Source organism: Trachemys scripta, chromosome 1 (assembly GCF_013100865.1).
Source record: "Trachemys scripta elegans isolate TJP31775 chromosome 1, CAS_Tse_1.0, whole genome shotgun sequence".
NCBI lineage: Eukaryota > Metazoa > Chordata > Testudines > Emydidae > Trachemys > Trachemys scripta.
Genome location: NC_048298.1, coordinates 188,450,131 through 188,470,762, shown reverse-complemented (window position 1 = coordinate 188,470,762; position 20,632 = coordinate 188,450,131). Strand labels below are relative to the sequence as shown.

Below are 20,632 nucleotides of genomic sequence, written 5' to 3'. Positions count from 1 at the left end.
CTCATTAAGTTTGAGAGTATAATTTGCATTACTGAAGAATGTAGGAGTCTTAATCATAGCCAGGACCCCATTGTGCTCTGCACTGTACAAACAGAACAAAAAACAAAGCCTGCCCCAGACAGCTTACAAAATTATAAGACAAGACAACAGATACAGAAGTACAAGGAAACAATTACACAGTTTGGTCAGCATGACGGGCAGTGGTATCAGCACACTAGACATTGTCAAATTTTTTGTAGGCAACATGGGTAGAGTTTTGAGAAAGGTTTTGAAGGAGAATAATGAGTTAGTTTTGAGAATGCTTATTGGGAGCTCCTCCCAAGCATGGAGGGCAGTATGGGAGAAAGCACAAAGGTGCTTGTTTGAAAATTTGACAAGTGGGTAATGCAGACTGGCATCATGTGCCAATTGGAGGTAGGAATTGGAATCTCAATAGAAAATGAAAGATAATAAGTAGGGTGGGGATAGGGAACAAAGGGCCTTGAAAGTGAAGACAAGTAGCTTACAGTTGATACAATCCTGAAGAAGGAGCCAATGGAGGGATGCAAACAGTGGCAACATGGTCATATCAAAAGAACAGGAAAATTATCTTTGCAGCAGCATTCTCAATGAATATCAGAAGGATAAGACTGCATTTGTCAAGGCTAGAGAAAAGGATGTTACAGTGATCAAGATGTGAGAAGACAGAAGCCTGGATGAGAATTTAAACTGCAGTTGGATAGGAAAAGCCATATGTCAGAGATTTTATGCAGAAAGAATCTGCAAGATTTAGCCTTAATGCGAGGACCTAAAGAGGTCCAACTCAAAGATAATACCCACGTTACAGGCCTGGGTGACAGACAGTATGGTGGTGTTGTCTGCAGTGATCAAGAAAGGAGGTAGTAGGGAGGGCTTGGAGGGAAAAAAATACAAGCTCTATTTTAGCCAAGTTGAGCTTGAGATGAGGTCTAGACATCCACAAGGAGATGTCAGAGAGAGAGAGAGAGAGAGAGAGAGAGAGAGAGAGAGATCTGGACAGAAGATAACCGGTCTGGAGTAGAGAGGCAGATACGAGAGTCATCAGCTCAGAGATGATAGCGGAATTTGTGTTTTAGGATGAGATTATTTAGAGATGAAGTAGAGGAAGAAGACAAGGGGACCAAGGACAGAATCCTGTGGAATGCACTCAGAAAACTAGAGGGTGATAAGAGGATCCTCCAAAGGACATCCAAAAGGAGAGAAGAGAGATGAGGGGGAACCAGGAGAGGACAGTCACAAAAAGACAAAGGAGGAGAAGATTTCAAGAAGTGCATGGCTGATTCTGTTGAAAGTGGCTGACAGGTAAAGGAGGATAAGTATAGAGTACTGACTCTGAGCTTTGGCTAGATAGAAGTCATTAGAGACTTTGAGAGCCATTTCAGTGGAATGCAAGGGGCGGAAGCCAGGTTGGAGTGGATCTAAGCTAGAACTAAATGAGGGGAACTCCAGACTGTGATCATAGACAGTGTGTTAGTGGAGCAAGGTGAGTCTTAAGCCTTAATTTTGAGGTGGCTGACTTACAAGCTCTTTTCCTTTGTGGACCATTTCCCTTGAGCCACTGACTTTCTTAGTTGGCGTCCCCATCCTAGCAAGCTTCCAGCCTTAATCAGCCAATTATCAGGGACAACCCAGGGAGCAACCCTTCTGATTTGTGTTGTCTAGCCACCACCTTAGAGCCATTCTGAATACAGAGAGCAGTTGATGATATAGCCTGGAGTTCTTTGATTCTGCTCAGTTTGAGAGCAGAAAACATGGTAGCACTCTTATTTGGAAGTCAGTTCAGGGAACTATTGTCAAGCACGCTGCCATAGACTCCAGCACCCACAGGTAATCCCAGGAGAACACTACCTGCAGTTGCAGCAGGGCTGGCAATTGGTGTTGCTGCTTCAGACAGCTGTCCTGAATTAAGGTTTTATCTGCTTGTGTGCTAACTGGGCTCACACACAGACCAGCTGCTGACACTGTGACAGGAACTCCCTGTTGATGATCCTACCTTGGCTCTACATACTGGAGCCTGCTTTGGGTCAAAGGAAATTCATCGCAGTCTCAGTACATATCTAGGTCCTATTTTGGGAGAGCTTGATATTGCCAGAAATGCCCCAAATATTGTGTAAAATAGGATTCATCGATGTGATGCCAAATTGGGATGCATAGAAAGGCATCCTGAAGACCCAGGGAACAGGCAAATTCCTACATTGTCTGACTGAATCCCTGATTTCAGATTTGATCTTTCTTTAGCCCTGAAATGAAGAATTTATTTTCATAGATTAAGACCAGACGGAATGATTGTGATAATCTTGTCTGACCTCCTGTATAACACAGGCCATAGAACTTCCCTGAATTAATTCCTGTTTGAACTAAACCACATCTTTTAGAAAAACATGCAATCTTGACTTTAAAATTTCCAGTGATGGAGAATCCACCACATCCCTTGGTAAAATTGTTCCAATGGTTAATTACCCTTACTGTTAAAACATAAGTGCCTTATTTTAGTCTGAATTTGTCTAGCTACAGCTTCGGTCATTTTTATTTGTAATAGTTTTATCTGCTAGGCTGAAGAGCTCTTTAGCATCAAATTTTTATTTGCTATGTAGGTAGTTATGGACGGTGATCAAGTCACCCCTTAACTTTCTCTATGTTCAGATAGCCTCAACGAGCTCAACCTGTTTATCATTATAATGGATATTTTCCAATCCTTTAATCATTCCCTGGCTACTGTCTGAGCTGTCTCCAATTTATCAATATCATTCTTGAACTGTACATCCCAGAAAGGGACACAGTATCCCAACAGCAGTCACACTAGTGTCAAACGCAGGTCTAAAACTGGGCACCGTCCACCGCTAGTCTTGGGAAATGTGAAGTATGTGGAATAGGTCCCTTGTTCCCACTAAAATCTAGGAAAACGGAATGATTTGGGGGGATTTGCTACAAATTCAGCAGGGTGTCTACAGTCTTGTACACCCAGCCTCTTTTTGGCACTGGAGCAAGGCAACGAAGCAAAAAAAGCTTTTGGAGTGGCACTCTCCTCAAAAGTGTCAGGGTACTGCATGCAATACCCAATGATCCGAAGTGATGTTAACCTATGTATTTAGCAAGTGGCAAAGATGTGGTACACGTCTGCATACCTTCATGCTGATTGCCTGGGGCTCCTGTGCGCTTCTCTGTGGGTACTAAAGTAATTAGATTTTTTTCCTCAAAAAGAAACCTGCCAAAGGTAATCTTTTCCCTGGTTGATGGGGATAGGTTTAGAGAGGCAAGAGCCCACCAAGGTTGAGATTGATACCAATGTCTGCAGGAGCTGTAACTGTGGGAAGACTCGGTTTTTCCTATCTGTGAAAGACTTCTACAGCTTCTGAAGCTCTTTGCCAAGCAGAATTGCTCTCCTAAAGGGTAGAGGAGCTAGGCTGGCCTTGGCTATCTAATCAGTTGACCACTGCTTCAGCCCTTAGGAACCTCTTTACTTTTATGAAGATCACCCTGGCTCCTAAGGTGGTCCTGGTCATGCTGTATGTGGCACCTGCCATGAAAAACACTGCAGCTCCCAACAAGGGCAACATTTCAGCCATCACCATCTGTTTATCCTTAGTGTTAGAGAACATGAAAAATCTGTGCATTCACCCAAATATTACCCTAGAAGGATAAATCACATACAGGGTCCCCTGCAGGGTTCCTGAGCTAAATGCTCCTTTAAAAGCAGATTGACCTTTCTCTTAAGCAGCAGTTTTAAAAGGAAAATGTGCCTTCTGGTAGGTACTATCACCCCTTTTGCCACTCTTGAGGTGGCTATATCCACTGATGGAAAGTCAGATCTTGGCATTTTTTCCTCTGTTGGCAGATACAGGATCTTCACAAGCCTGTCTGCAGGCAACTTCTTAATGAAGATTCCTACTCTTCAGCCATCATGTCTTGTTTTTAACATATGGAGTTTTCTGGGACCTATATGAACTAGGCAGGATGGGATCGCTAGGTATCAGATCACCTGGCTCTTCCATTTCCAATTTTCAGGAGCTGAGCAATCCTGGAAGGTAAGTCTCATAAGTCCTTCCACTTGAACAGCCTGAATTTCCCTTTTCCCCCTACATGCCGGAAGATCCTGCATCTCTTAGGGCTTATCCTGATCACACTCATCTTCTCTAATCTCTTCCTCTTCTTCTGTGATCCCTTCCCTCATCTTGCTTTTCCACAGAGCAACACACTTGGGAGCCCTGGTAAAGGCTCTCATGATAGTTTTGCAGCACATCCAAGGTGGCTTAGACAGGGGTGGGATGATTTGCACCAGGGCACAACAGCAGCATTCCCTCCTCTTATGTTGGGCTCATTTTACTATCCTGTATGCTTTGAAGGCAGAATTTAAAGACTCCCTAAATCCAAAGTCAGTCAATCTGGGTGTAAGCAGGGAGCAGTTGCTAAGCCATCCCTTTTAAGCAGGCTGTCAGCTTCCCTGCTGCTTTTAAGAAGGGGGGGGGGGAGGACTACAGAAGAATGCTCTCAGGGACAGCAAGGGGATAATCTAGCCCTCATAGGTGGGGAGCTGCTGTCATAGTCCAATGACACTAGGGAAAGTATGTCAGCCAGATAGTACCCAGCTGGAGTCCTCCTACTCCCCAAGTATGCTCACTTCACCTATCCAAGATAAGAGCTAATATATGAGAATACAGAACTCTGATGTGGGAGAGGAGCAGTGAAAAAGTCCAAGTGATAATATAAAATTTGTATTATTGTTTTGAAATCAAGATCTTTATAAAGTTCTGTACAAATAACTTTCCAATCCAAAGTTACCTATAAAATTCTCCACTATAACACTCTCCCTCTTTAAAAAAAAATAAAGCCGTCAAACTTGGACTTCAATTTACATTTTTCATGATTACCATTAGACTGATCTTTAATTGCCATAAATTCCCCTCAGATTACTTTACTTCCTTTCCTTGTCAAGAATAGTTAGAATAGAATATTTTCTTTTACAAATAAGGCAAGTATTTATTAACTGCCAAAAGATGGTCTCTTGAAGCCTGTTACAAAGGAGTAATAGTATTTCTCAACTTAAAAAAAAAAAAAAAAAAAAAAAAAAAGTTTGATCTAGATGCATTAGATGTGAACTTTGTAATCATAGATGTTTCTATCTAAAAAAAAAAGTCATGGGTAAAGTGTCCCAAAATATTTAAATATTTAGGGAAGAAAGCACGTATCTCAAAACTGAAAAGTCTCTCTCCTGATATCACGTACTTGGTTGGTTAGAGGTTGTTGAATCTGGTCAGTGTAGGATAAGGCAGAAACCTGTTGGTCATTTATGTTCTGCTGCCGACGATCGCTGTACTGCTGATGTGAATGGGACATCTGTCCAGCCATCTGAAGGCCAGCAGCATGGAATGAAAATGACGGTGCAAGCCGAACAGATGAAGGTTTGCATGCTGAAGTCTCTCCTCCTAGAAAAACAATTCAAGATTTTAGTGTAATGTTTACATCCTCATGGTATTTGCACCAGTTGACCTCCATTTCCAAGGCCATAAAATAAATAACACCAGATAAAATAATACTTTGTACATAGACAGCAGCATTAATCCAGAAATCTTAAAGTGCACAAAGGTGAGTAAAAAGTATTATTACACCCCATTTTACAAATGGGAAAGTTGTGGTACAGAGACACATTAAAGTGACAAACTAAAACATGTGTTAGAGAAATTGTTTACCTCCCACTTTTACAAGTAACATCTAAAATTATAATTGAAAAGAGATTAGCAGAAAATATAGTTGTCTGGTTTCTCTAGTCAATGTCATGAGAGATCTTTCTGTACAATCAATTTCATCATTTCAATTCTCCTGAATTGAGAGTCTTTCACACAGCAGAAAGAGACAAAACATAAATGTAAATGAACGGAAAATATTGCAGAATCACAATAAAAGAATAGACGCTCAGGTGGAATTAGAGCTGCTCCATATCAAGCAGAGGAGAGAAGTGTAACCAGGTTTCCTACATTCTAGGTGAATGTCCTAACTGGGCTAAAAATTAAAAGTAGGGCCCAACCACTTCCCCCATTTTCTGAATTTAGCCCTTTAAAAATGCCTGAAAACAAAACATTTCAAGATGAATAAAGTGTTCCAAAACTGACTTTTTTGATTTGCCTAAATTTTTTCTGAATTTTGTTTTTTGGGTCAACCTGAAAGATTTATTTTTATTTTTCACAACTACCAGCAAATCAAAAATCTATTTTTGCCCAGCTCTAGGCAGAATACTTGGAAAACAATATTTTAAAACTAAACTAGTTTTAAGCAGAAGTGCTAACACAGATGAGGTACTGTGGATTCTGACATATTACTGTTATGTTCAACTTGCTAAAAAGCAGGTTTAATTGACAAGTTGGTTAAAATGGGTCCAGTTACTGAAACCTCTATACCAGCTCGCCTACTGATGCTGATCTAGTTGTAATACCACTGAGATTTTTTTTCTCCCCTACAATTTCCTAATGTAGGCAAGTCTTCAATTCTGAACACTAGACCACAGCTCTTTCCAAGATAAGACACTTAAAACAAATCTTCATTAAAATTCTTGAACAGGCTGATACCAGAAAGCTGTCTCTGTTAAAACAAATTTTCCTCATGTTGAGTATTTTTTTTTTTTTGATTGTGGACATAGCTGCCACAACGTAGTGCTTCAAAAGTCTATGACTATGAGAAAGGGAACTTTTCAAATTATGCTGACACACACCACTTGGGAAACTAGGAAATTTTTAATTTGCAGAGTCATTTAAACAATAGTTATAAAATGTCTTGGACACTGTTTAAAACAGAGGATAAATTCAGGGCCCTGTGTACGCTGCCACACAATGGACTAAATTCTGCAGCAATAACCCATAAATTCTTTAAGAGCATTAATTTATTCTACCACCTCTTTTTATTTATTTAAATTTCTAAAATGCAATTCAAGGTCCTTTTAGAAGCCTATCCCAAACATTAAAATAACTAAATAATGAAAGGACTGCCCATATCATATTCCCTGCAGTCTACCCCATCCCTGACATCAAAAAAGAGACAGAAGATGGTTTTGCAGCGCACCCACAATGTTAACAAACTTGGACTCGGGCGGACCAAAGTGGGAAGTAAATTCCAAAACAAAGGCCGTCTGAGAATGCTCCCTCTCATTTATACTGAGACAGCTTCAGCTTGAGTGCCTCTGATCTCAATTGTGGCTGAATATTCACTGAGAGAGAAGAGTACAGTAACCCTTAATTCCCATTCACAGACATTCTCACCCATGATTCGTAATTAAAAATACCGATAAAATATGTCAGCGATTATTTTCAAACATGGAAATTTTTGCTATGACCTCCAAGCAGGCCAGCTACAATTCCCAGGCCACTGTTCCCAAGATGTTGTCCAGGCGGCTTGACAAAAGAAACTTCTTCCCTTTTAAGCATTCCAGGGAAGGGGATAATTTGTATCCAGATTCAGCAGCTCATTTCCCTGGGGCCACAGTCACTCTGCTTTTCTATAGACAGCCTAGTTCACCAATCTACATTTCTGGATCCTACATTCCCTGACTACAAGCTGGACTCTAGCCCTAACGCCCTGACCCCTGTTGCACAGCTCCACCAGGAAATATGCACTACAACCCAATTTATTACCTTTTAGACAGGGAAAACTGAAGTGCAAGAGGCAACTGCAGGGCAGGAAGATAAGATAGACACACAAAGGCTGGATGTCTTGTTGGATCAAAATGGCAAATTCTGTGGCCAAAATGCCAGGTTCTATAAAACCTTGAAAAATGCCAAGTCCCATGCATCATGAAGTCTGCAGAGCCTTAACTGGGTTCACTCCTCTTAAGAGCTACTATTTCAGGTACTCTGCAGAGGTCATTTCATTGGTTTGCACTCTGTTCAAGGTTTTATTTTAAACACTTTTTAATTTCTGTCCTCCAGGGTTGAACAGAATTTTATTTAAAAAATAAAGTTTGCATTTGCAGCACAACTCTGTGGGAAAGAGTAAATTAAGAGGCAACCACAGTTGTGGAATCATGGAATACATGGAACCCAGAACTTAGGATGTGTCCTTACAGACACCTTGTCTAGGTAACAAACAGTATAAGGAGGGACCACAATCAATGCTTGGATCTCCCTCTACCATCCTCAGAGATATAAAGGCAACCAGAAAGGATGTTTTCATTGAAAAGTAACAGGGAACAAATTGCCATCAGCTCAAATAGTGGCCGAATCAGGGCCAAGAGTAATAAGTTAAGGTCCCATTGTGGGACTGTATTTTTAAACAGTTGGAAACACCTTAACCGGGCTCTTCAAAATCTGATTACAGTTGGATGAGAAAAGACACTGTGACCTTCTACAGGTGGATGGTGTGCAGAAAGAACTACCAGATGGACTTTCACTGAGCTGAGAAACAGGTTACTCTGCTTCAAGCCCAGAAAGTAGACTAAGATCGCTAGCACCAAAGTTTCTTGTGGAATCAGGAACGTCTGATGACACCAGCAAGAAAACCTTGTCCATTTCACCAGGTGAGCACCTCGCAGAGACTTTCTACTGTTCACTAAAATATTCTGGATTTTGGGCTGCTGGATGGATATTGAAAGTAGAGCATTCATGGGTAAAGAGCATGAATGCTCTACTTTCAATATCCATCCAGCAGCCCAACTGTGAGATGAAGGGAATTCAGATCTGGGTACAGAATCGTCCCTTCATCCTGCACCAGTAGATCCTTGGTTGGCAAATTGACAGGTTCAGGCTGCTTGGGAACCAAAACTGCCTCAACCACAACAGAGCCAAATCCTTTCTCGTCTTGCAGAGCACTCAATCAATGGAACTGGCAACTAAGTATACACCAAACCATTCGATTAAAAAGGTATCAGACAAGGATCCTGGGCTCATGTCCCCTGTTGAGCTAAAAACCTGACACACTAAAAGATTTGCAGCACACCTAGAAGGTTAAACAAAACCAGGCTCCAGTGGATCTAGAGGTAAAATAACTTCCAGAGAAGACCAGTAACAGAATGCCACATCAGTAGTTTCCACCCACTTAAACCAAGCGGTATCTCACTCAAGCTTCACTATAGATGACAGCTGCAGTAATAACATAGACATACTGGTTTCTCAGATGGCCAAGTTCCATTACATTTAGGGCTTTATATGTTAAATAACTTAAATAAAACATGGAAGTCAAAAGGAAACTAGGTGATTGAGCAGCAGTGTTGCTGTATGTACACTTATTGTGAAGCACCATTTAATAGGTAGGCAACTGCACACATTCTGTATCAACTTCAGCTTCTGGAGTGTTTCAGGCTGGAGGCAGCCCAAATTAACCAGGCTATTCACCAGCTGGAACAATTCCACATACAAACTGCACATTTTTGTGCTTGGTTCCATAGATCAATTCCACCATGCAAACCTTGTCCATGGGAGGCCAGCACATCAACGTCAAACACTCAGAATTTTAAGAACTGGAAAACAAGGCCTACTGAAAAATCTGGAAACCAACTGTTCCTATCTTTACCAATTCCTGCTGTCACTGGGATGGAGACAGAGAGAAACTGAGAGAAAGTCAGGCTTCTGCTGATGAATACAAGGTCATCCATCAACAAAAACAAACAACCATTCAAGATCTGATCCTTGAAACCTGACCTTGCCTGCACCACAGACCTGGTTCAATGCCACTTCCAACCCTACCCTAGCACATCCAATCCTTAAGTAGTAATTACAATATATTGAAAGCCAAAAAAGATCCAATGATGAGTTAGAAAAAAGAAATAAGTAGGCGGAATAGCTGTCCTAATTCCTCCAACCTCAGATGCAGGGGAAAATGCACTGCAGAAACAGTAACATTTGAGCGCACCTATTGAGGCCTCTTGATGGTCTCGACTCTTCAGATGAAAATCCTGGAAACTTCCTGGAGGAATATAATGGATCTGCTGGCCAGCAATGTTCTGGAACCTCAAAGGTCATCATACTCAGCAACAGCAACTTCAACTTCCATATAAGTAGCACCAGTATTAGTGTATGATCTTTTAGTTTACAGGGGAACCACTGGATGCTTTCAGACCAGTTCCAACTCTCACACTTAGACAAATACACTCGGGACCCAATTTCCAGTATGGGAGAAACCACAAACATTCTACTCTTTTGGGCCAGCCACTTCCACATCCTACTGAAAATCAGGGCCTTTCCTTCATCTTACTAGAGAAGCAATCAAGGCTGGTTCATCCTTGAAAATATTTGATTCTTCAATTTTCAACTCATCCTGGGACAACAAGCCAACCACCTACAAAGTAAGGTTCCCAATAAGTACCGTGACTTGACGACCATTACAGTTGACACTTTGGCTCCTAGCCAGCATAGATCATCATAGCTCAGAGGAACTGCAGTGGAAGAAATGTATAGAAAGAGGATTACAATGAAAGTAGTACAAAACAGGATCCTAATTCATATGCCAATAGCACGAAAAACTATTCACAGGACACCACCACCACAGTAAAGAAACAAAAACATTCTTCTTTTCCACTATCACAGCACCAAAATCATGGCCAATGTAGCTATTCAACATAGCAAACTAGCAAATGAAGCCAGAATGCAATCCAGAGTTGGACCCAGCATTCAAATTACAGCAGAGCTCACATTCTTTGCTGACTAGATTGACTGAATAGGAATGGAGCTAAATGAGGCAGAAAAATTTAGAACTCAGAGCCTTTAAGGCCAGAAGGGATCATCATGATCATCTACGCTGTCCTTTTGCATAATCGTACATAACAGAACCTCACCCACCCAACTCCTGTAAAAGATACATAACCTCTGGCTGAATTACTGAAGTCCTCAAATCTTGATTTATACACTTCAAGTTCCAGAGAATCCACCATTTACTCTAATTCAAACCACGTGAGCAATGCCCCATGCTGCAGAGGAAGGTAAAAAACACCAGGGACTCTGCCAATCTCTTCCTGACCCGAATATGTCAATCAATTAGACCATGAGCATATGGGAGAGACCCTCCAGCCAGACAAGTGGGAAAGAATTCTCTGAAGTAATTCAGAACCCTCCCTCCCCCCCATGTAGTGTCCCATCTCCTACCACTGGAGACATTTGCCAACAGTAGTCACAGATGGGTCATATACATTGTAGGCGAGCACACCATCCCCTTCATAAACTTATCAAGCTCAGTCTTGAAACAAGCTAGGATTTTAGCCCCTGCTACTTCCTTTGGAAGGCTGTTCAAGAACTTCACTCCTTGGATGGTTAGATGCCTGCATCTCATTTCAAGCCTAAAAACTTACTGATGGCCAGTTTATATCCATTTGTTTTTGTGCCAATAATGGCACTTAACTTAAATAACTCCTCTCCTTCCCTGGTGTATATCTCTCTGGTTTATTTACAGAGAGCAATCATATCTCCCCCTCAGCCTTCTTTTGGTTAGGCTAAACAAGCCAAGCTCTTTGATTCTTCTCCATTCCTCTGATCATCCTAGTAGCCCTGCTCTGCACCTGTTCAATTTGGCATTCATTTTTCTTAAAGAAGGGAGACCAGAATTGCACACAGTATTCCAGATGAGTTGTCACCAGTGCCTTGTATAATGGTAATAACTCAGGCTTTGGTTTTGTCATGGATATTTTTAGTAAAAGTCACGGACAGGCCATGAGCAATAAAGAAAAATTCACGGAGGCCCGTGACCTGTCCCTGACTTTTACTAAAAATATCCATGATAAAATGGGAAGGGACTGGGCAGCTGCGAGGTGGCTGGGAGCTCTGGGGCTCCCACCACCTGTGGGGGCTCAGAGCTCCAGGGTTCCCCTTCCACCAGTGGCAAAGGGAAGCTGCAGGGTCCCCCTCCGCTTTCCCCAGCGACAAGCACTACTGTAGGAATTCCCCTGTCCTCCGCAGCAGCCGGGAGCTGCAGGGTACCTCTGCTGCACATGGCGGTTGAGAGCCTGGGTGCCTACTGCCTCAGACGGCAGGGGTACCTTATCGCTCCCTGCCACTGCGGGAGGCGGCAGGACCCTGCAGCTCCCAGCCACCAGGGCTGAAGTCACAGAGGTCTTTGGAAGTCACGGATTCCATGACTTCTGCAACCTCCATGCCAAAACTGTAGCCATAGTAATAACACTTCCCTAACTCTACTGGAAATACCTAATCTGATGCATCCTAGGACTGCATTAGCCTTTTTCACGGACGCATCACATAGGCAGCTCATAGTCATCCCATGATCGACCAATACGCCCAGGTCTCTCGTCGTCCTTTGTCGCTTCCAACTGATCTGTCCCCAGCTTATAGCAAAAATTCTTGTTGTAAGTCCGTAAGTGCTTGACCTTGCACTCTGCACTATTAAATTTCATCCAATTTCTATTATGTCAGTTTGCAGGGTCAAAATCTTTCTGTATGATATTCCAGTCCTCCTCTATATTGGCAATACCTCCCAACTTTATGTCATCTGCAAATTTATTAGTGCACACCCACTTTTTGTGCCCAGGTCATGAAAGAAAATGTTAAATAAGATTGGTCCCATGACCGATCCTTGAGAAATTGCGCTAGTAACCTCTCTCCAGCCTGATAGTTCTCCTTTCAGTATGACCCATTGTAGTCTCTCCTTTAATCAGTTCCTTACTAATCTTTCGATTCCTGTATTAATCCCAACTAATAATTTCCCATGTGGAACTGTATCAAATGCTTTACTGAAATCCATGTAGATTAGTTCTAATTGACCAAACTACTTTACCCATTCCCAGAGTTTGGCTCCATTGCACTGGTGAATCTCAAGAAACTCTGAAAAAGATCTGAACTACCATATGTGAATCAATTTAGTAATTGTGCTGGCTGGGAAAAGCACCTAATGGAAACTATCAATGCCTTCCACTCCTAAAAGGAACCATCACAGCCTTGTTTCAGAGAATCTCCCTGAAAAACGAACTTAACCTAATCCTCAGAAATTCAATACTTGATCCAGAAGACCATTCCAACTATGACCTTTTCTTCAACCTCAGATTCTCAGGCAAAAATCTGTGAGGAAGTGGCATGTGCTAACATCCTGGATCCCTTTCAACTGGGCTTCAGACAAGGACATAGGATATGTGGTACCACTGAAAGACCCTATCTTCATGGCTATGGCTATGGCTATATCTCCATAATTTGCATTATTAGATAGTAGACAAGGCATAGGCAGCACAGCACTTCAAAAACTCAAATCATTTGTTTTCAGGACCTATAGTGGTAACTGTAATTGCTCATCTAAACTATCGTTTAACTTTTTCTGCAAAAGGTAAACGAGATCAATTAAATATAGTGAGAGTGTAAGCTCCTCTCCCAATGACATGAGGCTTGCCAGCAAATCTCATTTATATTGAAGGAACGCCAGCTCAAACACCCCTGCTGATATTAACTGTGATAATATGTCACTGGTTCGGAGACATAGTCTCAGTTATGTCCTAAACCTTTCAAGGCTTATAAATCAAAAAACAGCAGCAGTTCACTGAAAGCTAATGCTGCTGGTTTTTCTAGAAACTACCTGGGACACTTTCCTTTCTTTGAAAATATGCATCCAGTTTGACAAACTTGGGTAAAGCCTCTGTTATTTTTCTGCCTCATCACTGAGCCTGGATGATCTGATATGGTCAGTGATAAAAAAGTCTGTTTTTCATCTCCATCTTACTAGCAAACTTTGCTCTTTCCTCCCATAAAAGAGAACTTGATCATGGTAATCTGCGCATGTTACCTCCAGAGTGGATTACCGTAATTTGCTGCATCTAAAATGATGTAAAAATAATGGACAGGCTCCAGCTGATGCATAGAGGCCGCCCACCTCTTTATAAATTAAGACACTCTGAGCACATCTTTTCCCATTCCTCTGGTTCCTCAACTCTCTCCCAGTCTTCCACTGTCAGTTCAAGGCCTTGGTCCTGTCTTTGAGGCCATTAATAGATCAGATCCTAGCTACTTTGAAGAATTCAAGAGCATCTACAAACTGCCATCCAAGATGCATTTCTCAGGGACAACAGAGATTATAACGCTCAGAGCAAAACATGCAAGTCAAAGACAAGGCAGCTTCAATCTAGGGGATCCAGATGTGGAATTAACTTTCAGAGAAGATGATAACGATCCAGAGCTTGACCACTTTTACGTCACCATGCATTATAATCCTCCTGATTAAGCTTTTCCATCAAAACAAGAATTACATTTATAACTATATCACCCCACAAATACAAGAAAAAAGAAAAGAACGAGAGAAAAGAAAGAACATTAGACTCCAACAAGACCATCAGATACCTCCCTATGCCAATCTAAGTAACCTGAGAGGTCCTCAGATTTTGCAGTGCACCAATATAAAAACCCTAAAACAGATTTCTCTAATTTGTTCTGGTCTGCCTTGGGATGCCTCAGACAATTGCATGATGGTACAAGTTCTCCATACTAAATGTTTTAAACTTGCACTTAATTTAATGTCTAAGTGGCTCCAAATCTATTCTGAGGATTAACTAAATTTTCTTCTCTTAGAGTCCACCTTGTATCCAGAGAATGGTGTACTACTAAAGGTCTGGGTTCAGAGAAGCCCAAGCCTTTGGGAAAATCCCTCCATCTCAACAAATCCTGCCCACATCTCTTTCCCCACTTATGGCAGCAGTCCTTTAAAGGCCTGCACCAATCATGGAAGGTGAAAACCACTGGTGGCTGGAGCGCCACAAGAAAAATACAGGCGAGTCTCATCTTACGTGGGGGTTCCGTTCCGTGGTTAGCGCGTAAAGCGAAAACCGCGTATAGTCAAAATGACATTGAGTTGAATGGCGGGCGGAATCACCCGCACTACTAGTACAGTATTAAAATTGTTATTTTTCTCTTTTTTGTTTTGTTTTTTTGTTTTTGCTGACCGCGTAAAGCTGAAATTGCGCCTGTTAAATGTGCGTAAGATGCGACAGACCTGTATGAGTTGGGATTTATTTATAGGTTGTGGGGTAGCTTTGCCAGTTGACTGTACTTTAATGAACATCTATTTAAATTATATGTTCTTTTTCCCTACTATCTGGCCACTCACAATAGAACCTCGAGTTACAAACACCAGAGTTACAACCAGTCAACTACCCACCTAATTTGGAACTGGAAGTTCACAATCAGGCAGCAGCAGAACAAAAATAAAAACAAAAATGCAAATACAGTACAGTACTGTGTTAAATGTAAACTACTGCAAAGATAAAGGGAAAGTTAAAAGATTTGACAAGGTAAGGAAACTGTTTCTGTGCTTGTTTCATTTAAATTAAAGTGGTTAAAAGCAGCATTTTTCTTCTGCATAGTAAAGTTTCAAAGCTGTATTAAGTCATTGTTCAGTTGTAAACTTCTGAAAGAACAAACAATGTTTTGTTCAGAGTTACAAACAATCTCCATTCCCAAAGTGTTTGTAACTCTGAGGTTCTACTGTATATCTTCCCAAGGAAGACTATTAGAAAATTACTTCGTACAAAGAAAACTGAAGTTCTCTTTTACATTTCTAGTTCTCTTATATCATGGAGGCCTTTGGTTGCATGTTTCATGCATCCAATAACTAAATCTGCACACATGTATAATATACACACTATAATCTCTACATATCCACACCATAATATACATAGTGTTTTACTTATATCTATACACTGAATACATATTAAATACTCAAAAACGTAGGCCTGGTCTATACTACACAGTTTTGTCAACAAAAGTCAGCTTTCGTCGACAAAACAGTGAAGGTGTACATACTGAAATGCTCCTTCTGCCAATGTAACTCCTCTGCTATGACAACATAACAACACTGATGAGAGGCATAGGGCTTATGTCGGTGTAGTTAGGGCGACACCATGTCTCTGTAGACACTGCATTATTTACATCAGCTGTTTGCTATCATTCTCGTCAATTTCATAGCTCCAGAAAGCCTGTTCCTTGGCTCCCCAGCCAGGCTGCTGCCCTGTCTCTGCTCCAAGCCAGGCTGCCACCCAGGTTCCTGGCTTTGACTGCTGCCTAGGCTCCCTGTAGGGAACCCTGCTGCCCCCAGGGTCCTGGCTCCCTGCCGGGAGCACAGCAGTTGATTGGATTCCGGGTGTGTATCTCCCCGCCAGAGGCAAAAAGCCCTGTGCTACTGCTCCCCACTCCTCCCCCTGCTTCCAACTGGGAGCGCGAAGGTGAGAAGGTGGTGTGGACATCTGCCACTGCAGTAATTAATGCAGTGGCTGTAAATTGACCTATGTTAGGTCCACTTAAGACTGCAGTGTAGACAGAGCCTTAGTTAACACAAAAGTTAAGGCTGTCCACTGGCACTCATGGTTCCAGAATATGGAGAAGGGCTAAACTTAAACTTTTGGAAACCAGGAAATACAAAGTTAAGGTACATGCCATGTACCCCTGCAACGCAACCTTAACACTGCTCTCCAGAACAGGCAATAGCTGCTGGGGCATGGTTCTGTATGGGTGGCACAAAGGTTAAACTACTAAGAGAAGTGGTGGCTTCTACATCCCATGACGGATGCCTTAATGGAAGATGCTTTAGTCAATCAAGTTATTAGGCTCAATGCAGGAGTAATTGGGTGAAATTCTCTGGTCTGTATTAACTGGAGATCAGACTAGATGATCTGATGGTCCCTTTTGGTCTTAAAAAAAAAAAAATCTATTCATCTACAATAAGATGAAAAAGGACTAAGAACATACAATTTTTTATGCTATGATCCACAGATTTGAATTACAGCATTTATCTGCACACATTCCAGCAGGGTTCACTGTGTTAGGTATACCTATATTGAATTATGGAAGGATCAGTTGAGGCAGCTTAGCAGAGCTGTGCCACTTTAATTCATCCCCCTCTGACCGTCTTTAACTACATGCTCATACTATTTTATTCCATAGGATGCCTGCCTTTTTCATAAATTTTAAGGTCAGAAGGGACTACTGTAATTATCTAGTCTGACCTCCTATATCTCACAGTGCACAGGATGGACAGCGATCACTAAATTGGCAGCTATTCAACACTTCTCTTTATCCTCCTCATTCACTGGATGGCACCATGCCTTATTTACTGACTCTTTATAACTTGCTCTGAATAAAGAGTTAATAATTTCCTCTTTTTTTAAAGCACCCATCACCAGAGTATCTGAGTGCCTTACAAATGATGAATTTATGTTCATATCACTCCTGTGAAGTAAGGAATCTCAATTTTACAAATGAGGAACAGAGATACAGGGATTATGGTTAAAAATGTTCACTAATTTGGGGTTCCCAGGCCCGGATTTTTCAGAACATTCAGAATTGTTGTGTGACAAAAATGTTGGGAAGTGCTTAAGTATATAAAACTTTGGTTTACTGAACTCTCAGGAAGAAAACTGAAGCACTCAACAACCTAGAAAGATTTCCTACTATTGAAAGTTACGCTGACATTATGAGAATTTTAGGTGAGGTGTTCAGTTCTGTTTACAGTGAAACACTCAAAGACTTTTAAGGGAAGGCAGTTCTTGTGTCACAGACTAAAGAAGAACATGGCTCTTCAGGGCCATTAATTAATAACAATGGCAACATATTCAGACAATCTGATGTGATGTCGGACACTTGTACGGATCCAATAAACTGAATGAGAGGCTTCACAAGAGCTACCTAGTTTGATCTGTTCTGACAAAGTACAATGAGACTCTGTCCAATTTGTCTGAGAAACTGCAGATTACTTCAGTCAAAAATTGCATGCACATGAACTTAATTGCAGCAAATCAAAGTGAACAGGTGATATTCAATAGGTAAGTTTAGAAAAGGAGTTCTAACCAACATTTGTTTATAAAATGAAAGTGATTAAGAACTTCTCTCTGAAAGACAGAGGGCGAACTAGAGGATGGCATGTAAAGAACAATAAGGAAAATATAGTTCAGTATCTACTGGATTAAAAGTTTAGAAATAAATCCAAGATTAAACATTACTACAGATTTACTTATTTTTCAGAGGATACTGCTGATGGTGAAGCTACATCAGAACCAGCATCCTTGCCTTTTTCAGGTTTACTAGATAGATTTCTGCACCAAAAAAATAAAAATTCTGTGCACAATATTTTAAAAAATATGCAAAATTCTACAAATCTTATTGGTCAATAAATAAATGTTGGCTCCAGCATGGCAGTGGGGAGTACAGGCCACTGGCTACATGGATGTGGGAGATCTCCCTGAAGCCCCCCACTCCCCCGGACACAGTGAGGCTGAACCTAACCCAATGCAAGGGCTGGGCCTGCCCCAGAAACTCCCCCGGGCTCTGCCTCTCCATGCCAGGTGCACCAGGTGTGGGCAGGCAGGCTCAACCCAGCAGGATCCAAGAGTGGAGGGACTTAGTGTGGGGTGAGAGGGTGCTCTATGAGGCAACCTGGATGAGGGCAGTTCATTGGGGGGTACAGGTGGAGGGGGGGGATCTGGATGCACTGGGCCTCTTTTGGGAGGTTCCAGGTGCAGGGGCAATGGGACTCGACACAGGGGTCCAGGTGAAGGTGATTGGGGCTCAGCAGAGTGGGTTTAGGTGTGGGCGGATCTTGCTCAGCAGGGAGCTCATCAGGGTGGTCCAGGTACTGGGTGAGTGGGGGCATGGGTGCAGATGATTAGAGCTCATTGGGTGGCTCTGGGGGCAGGGGGGCTCTGGGGGCAGGAGGTGAGGCCAGGGTGGATTTAAAAAAAAAAAAATCAATTATTTATTTTTTTAAGAAAATAAAGATCGGATTTTTTTGATAAAATGCTTTTTGAGGAAAAACCTATCTAAAAATAGTTTAATTAAGATATACCTTTGAGCTATACTGTCTCATAATGGAATAAGGATTATAAATTCTAATTCTATAGTATGAGACAATATATTGTAATGTTTAAGAAAAGTTTTGTTAATCAGTTCCAATAGTTCATGGATTAGGGACCCAATCTGATGGGGCTTCTGTATAGATTACTTAGGTTAATCTTTCTATCTACCCAATGGGACTCCGTACTCAGTCTAGAAGATACCATCAGAGATGCTTAGTTTTGCAGTTCTCAAACTGTGGATTTGTATCTCCAGAGATAACATGCTTCTTAACAGCAAAAAATGTTTTTAAATAAATAAGTAAAATATAGAGGTGAGAAATAACAGACCTCAACCCCATTGTCCCTCTGTAAATTTGTGTACATGGAGTCAATTCCTTACCTCTCTCTAAAAGGGCAGTTTCAAAAAGTTCAATGATAGAAGATTGTTGGGAGTGGACAAAGAGAAGAAGTCTGGGGATAAATGTGAGAAGGGATGGACAGGCAGTAGAAACAAAAGTGAAACTGTTTGAGAAACATATTCCAGAAGTCTTGAGGTCTTTCTGTGTGTAGCCTTCATTTATTTGAGCTCTACAATACCATTCTCTCACTAGAAGGGAAAACCTATAATAGCAGCAGGTCATAAAAGAGCTCCAGTTTGGGAATAAGAACCATTCAAGAAATATATGTTTGCTGATGATGTTTTAAAGAAAGTCACACCCATGAACTGGTTGAAGTCACTTAAGCACTTGGATTCAGAGACTGTTGAAGTGATAATCTCACTTTTAACAGCAGTAGCTTCTTCTGATGGTGTAGAAAGAAGATTTTCTTCCTTTGGACTAATTCATTCCAAATTGAGAAATTGTTTGGGACCTGAAAAAGCAGGAAAGCTTGTTTTTCTTTTCCAGATTATGAACAAACAGGAAAATGAAGGTGAAGTCGACAGAGTTAGCTGCGGAAGCCAATATTTTAAGTTTCTCATGTTGACCTGGCTGACATAGTCAATTTAATTTTTTTTTTAAATATTTAATTTAACTGTTTTAGTTAAAAACAATTTTAACAAAAACAAACCTGATTTTAAAAAACGTGAACGTTTAACTAAATTCAAATATTCATATGCTTGTTTTGTTAAAATATTTGCTGGTGAAGAAAAAAAATCCAGAATACATAACGTAGTTGTTTTAGTTAAATGTCTGTCTGGTGATGTTCTCCTCCTAATACAGCATAGCAAGAAAATCCTCCAAATATTAATGATTAACCTGTTGAATTGGAGATATTTATGAAGTCATTGAGAGGTGAACTATCTGCTTCATTTACCTTTGGTAAATGAAATAACCAATGATTCATTTTCTGATTAGCTATAAAACTAATCTGAAAAGTTTTCAAAATAAATCACTTAAACCAATAGTGTGTATCTTCTAGAAATGAAACCTACATCTATCTCTGAGTTGTGAAGAATATGTATTAAGGTTATAACAACCAACAAGAATGCACTTTAATATAGAAATCTATGATTAAATTGAGTCTTCCTGACTAGTCATTTAAATCATGACTTAAATCAAATCCATCCTGGGTGAGGCTCATCGGGGTGGACTTCTGGATGCGGGGCGGGTGGGGGGGGAGGCTCATCGGGGTGGGGATTCGAGTGCGGGGTGGTCTGGGCGCAGAGGTGGGGGTCCAGATGCAGGGCATGGGGCCCAATGAGGTCTGGGTGCAAAGATGCTCCAGATGCTGGGGGTAAAGCTCAGAGGGGTGGGAACTCGTGGGGGGGGGGAGTGAGGCTTGGCCGGGGAGTTCGGTTATGGTGGGATCTGGATGCACAGGATTGGGCAGAGGGGGGAGCATCTCCCCATACTGTAATTCCTCCCTCCATGGCTGAAGAGCGATGAGGGC

General features: G+C 41.4%; 1 protein-coding gene across 2 annotated transcripts in view; it reads right to left on the bottom strand.

The window, feature by feature from the left end:
- The window catches only part of DYRK1A (dual specificity tyrosine phosphorylation regulated kinase 1A), a 122,331-nt gene that overhangs the window by 31,187 nt on the left and 70,512 nt on the right, over positions 1-20,632 (bottom strand). For both annotated transcript variants that reach the window (XM_034752791.1, XM_034752800.1), the window contains exon 3: positions 5,242-5,441. In XM_034752791.1, coding sequence (XP_034608682.1) covers positions 5,242-5,441 — 200 coding nt within the window. The remainder of the gene's footprint in view (positions 1-5,241; positions 5,442-20,632) is intronic.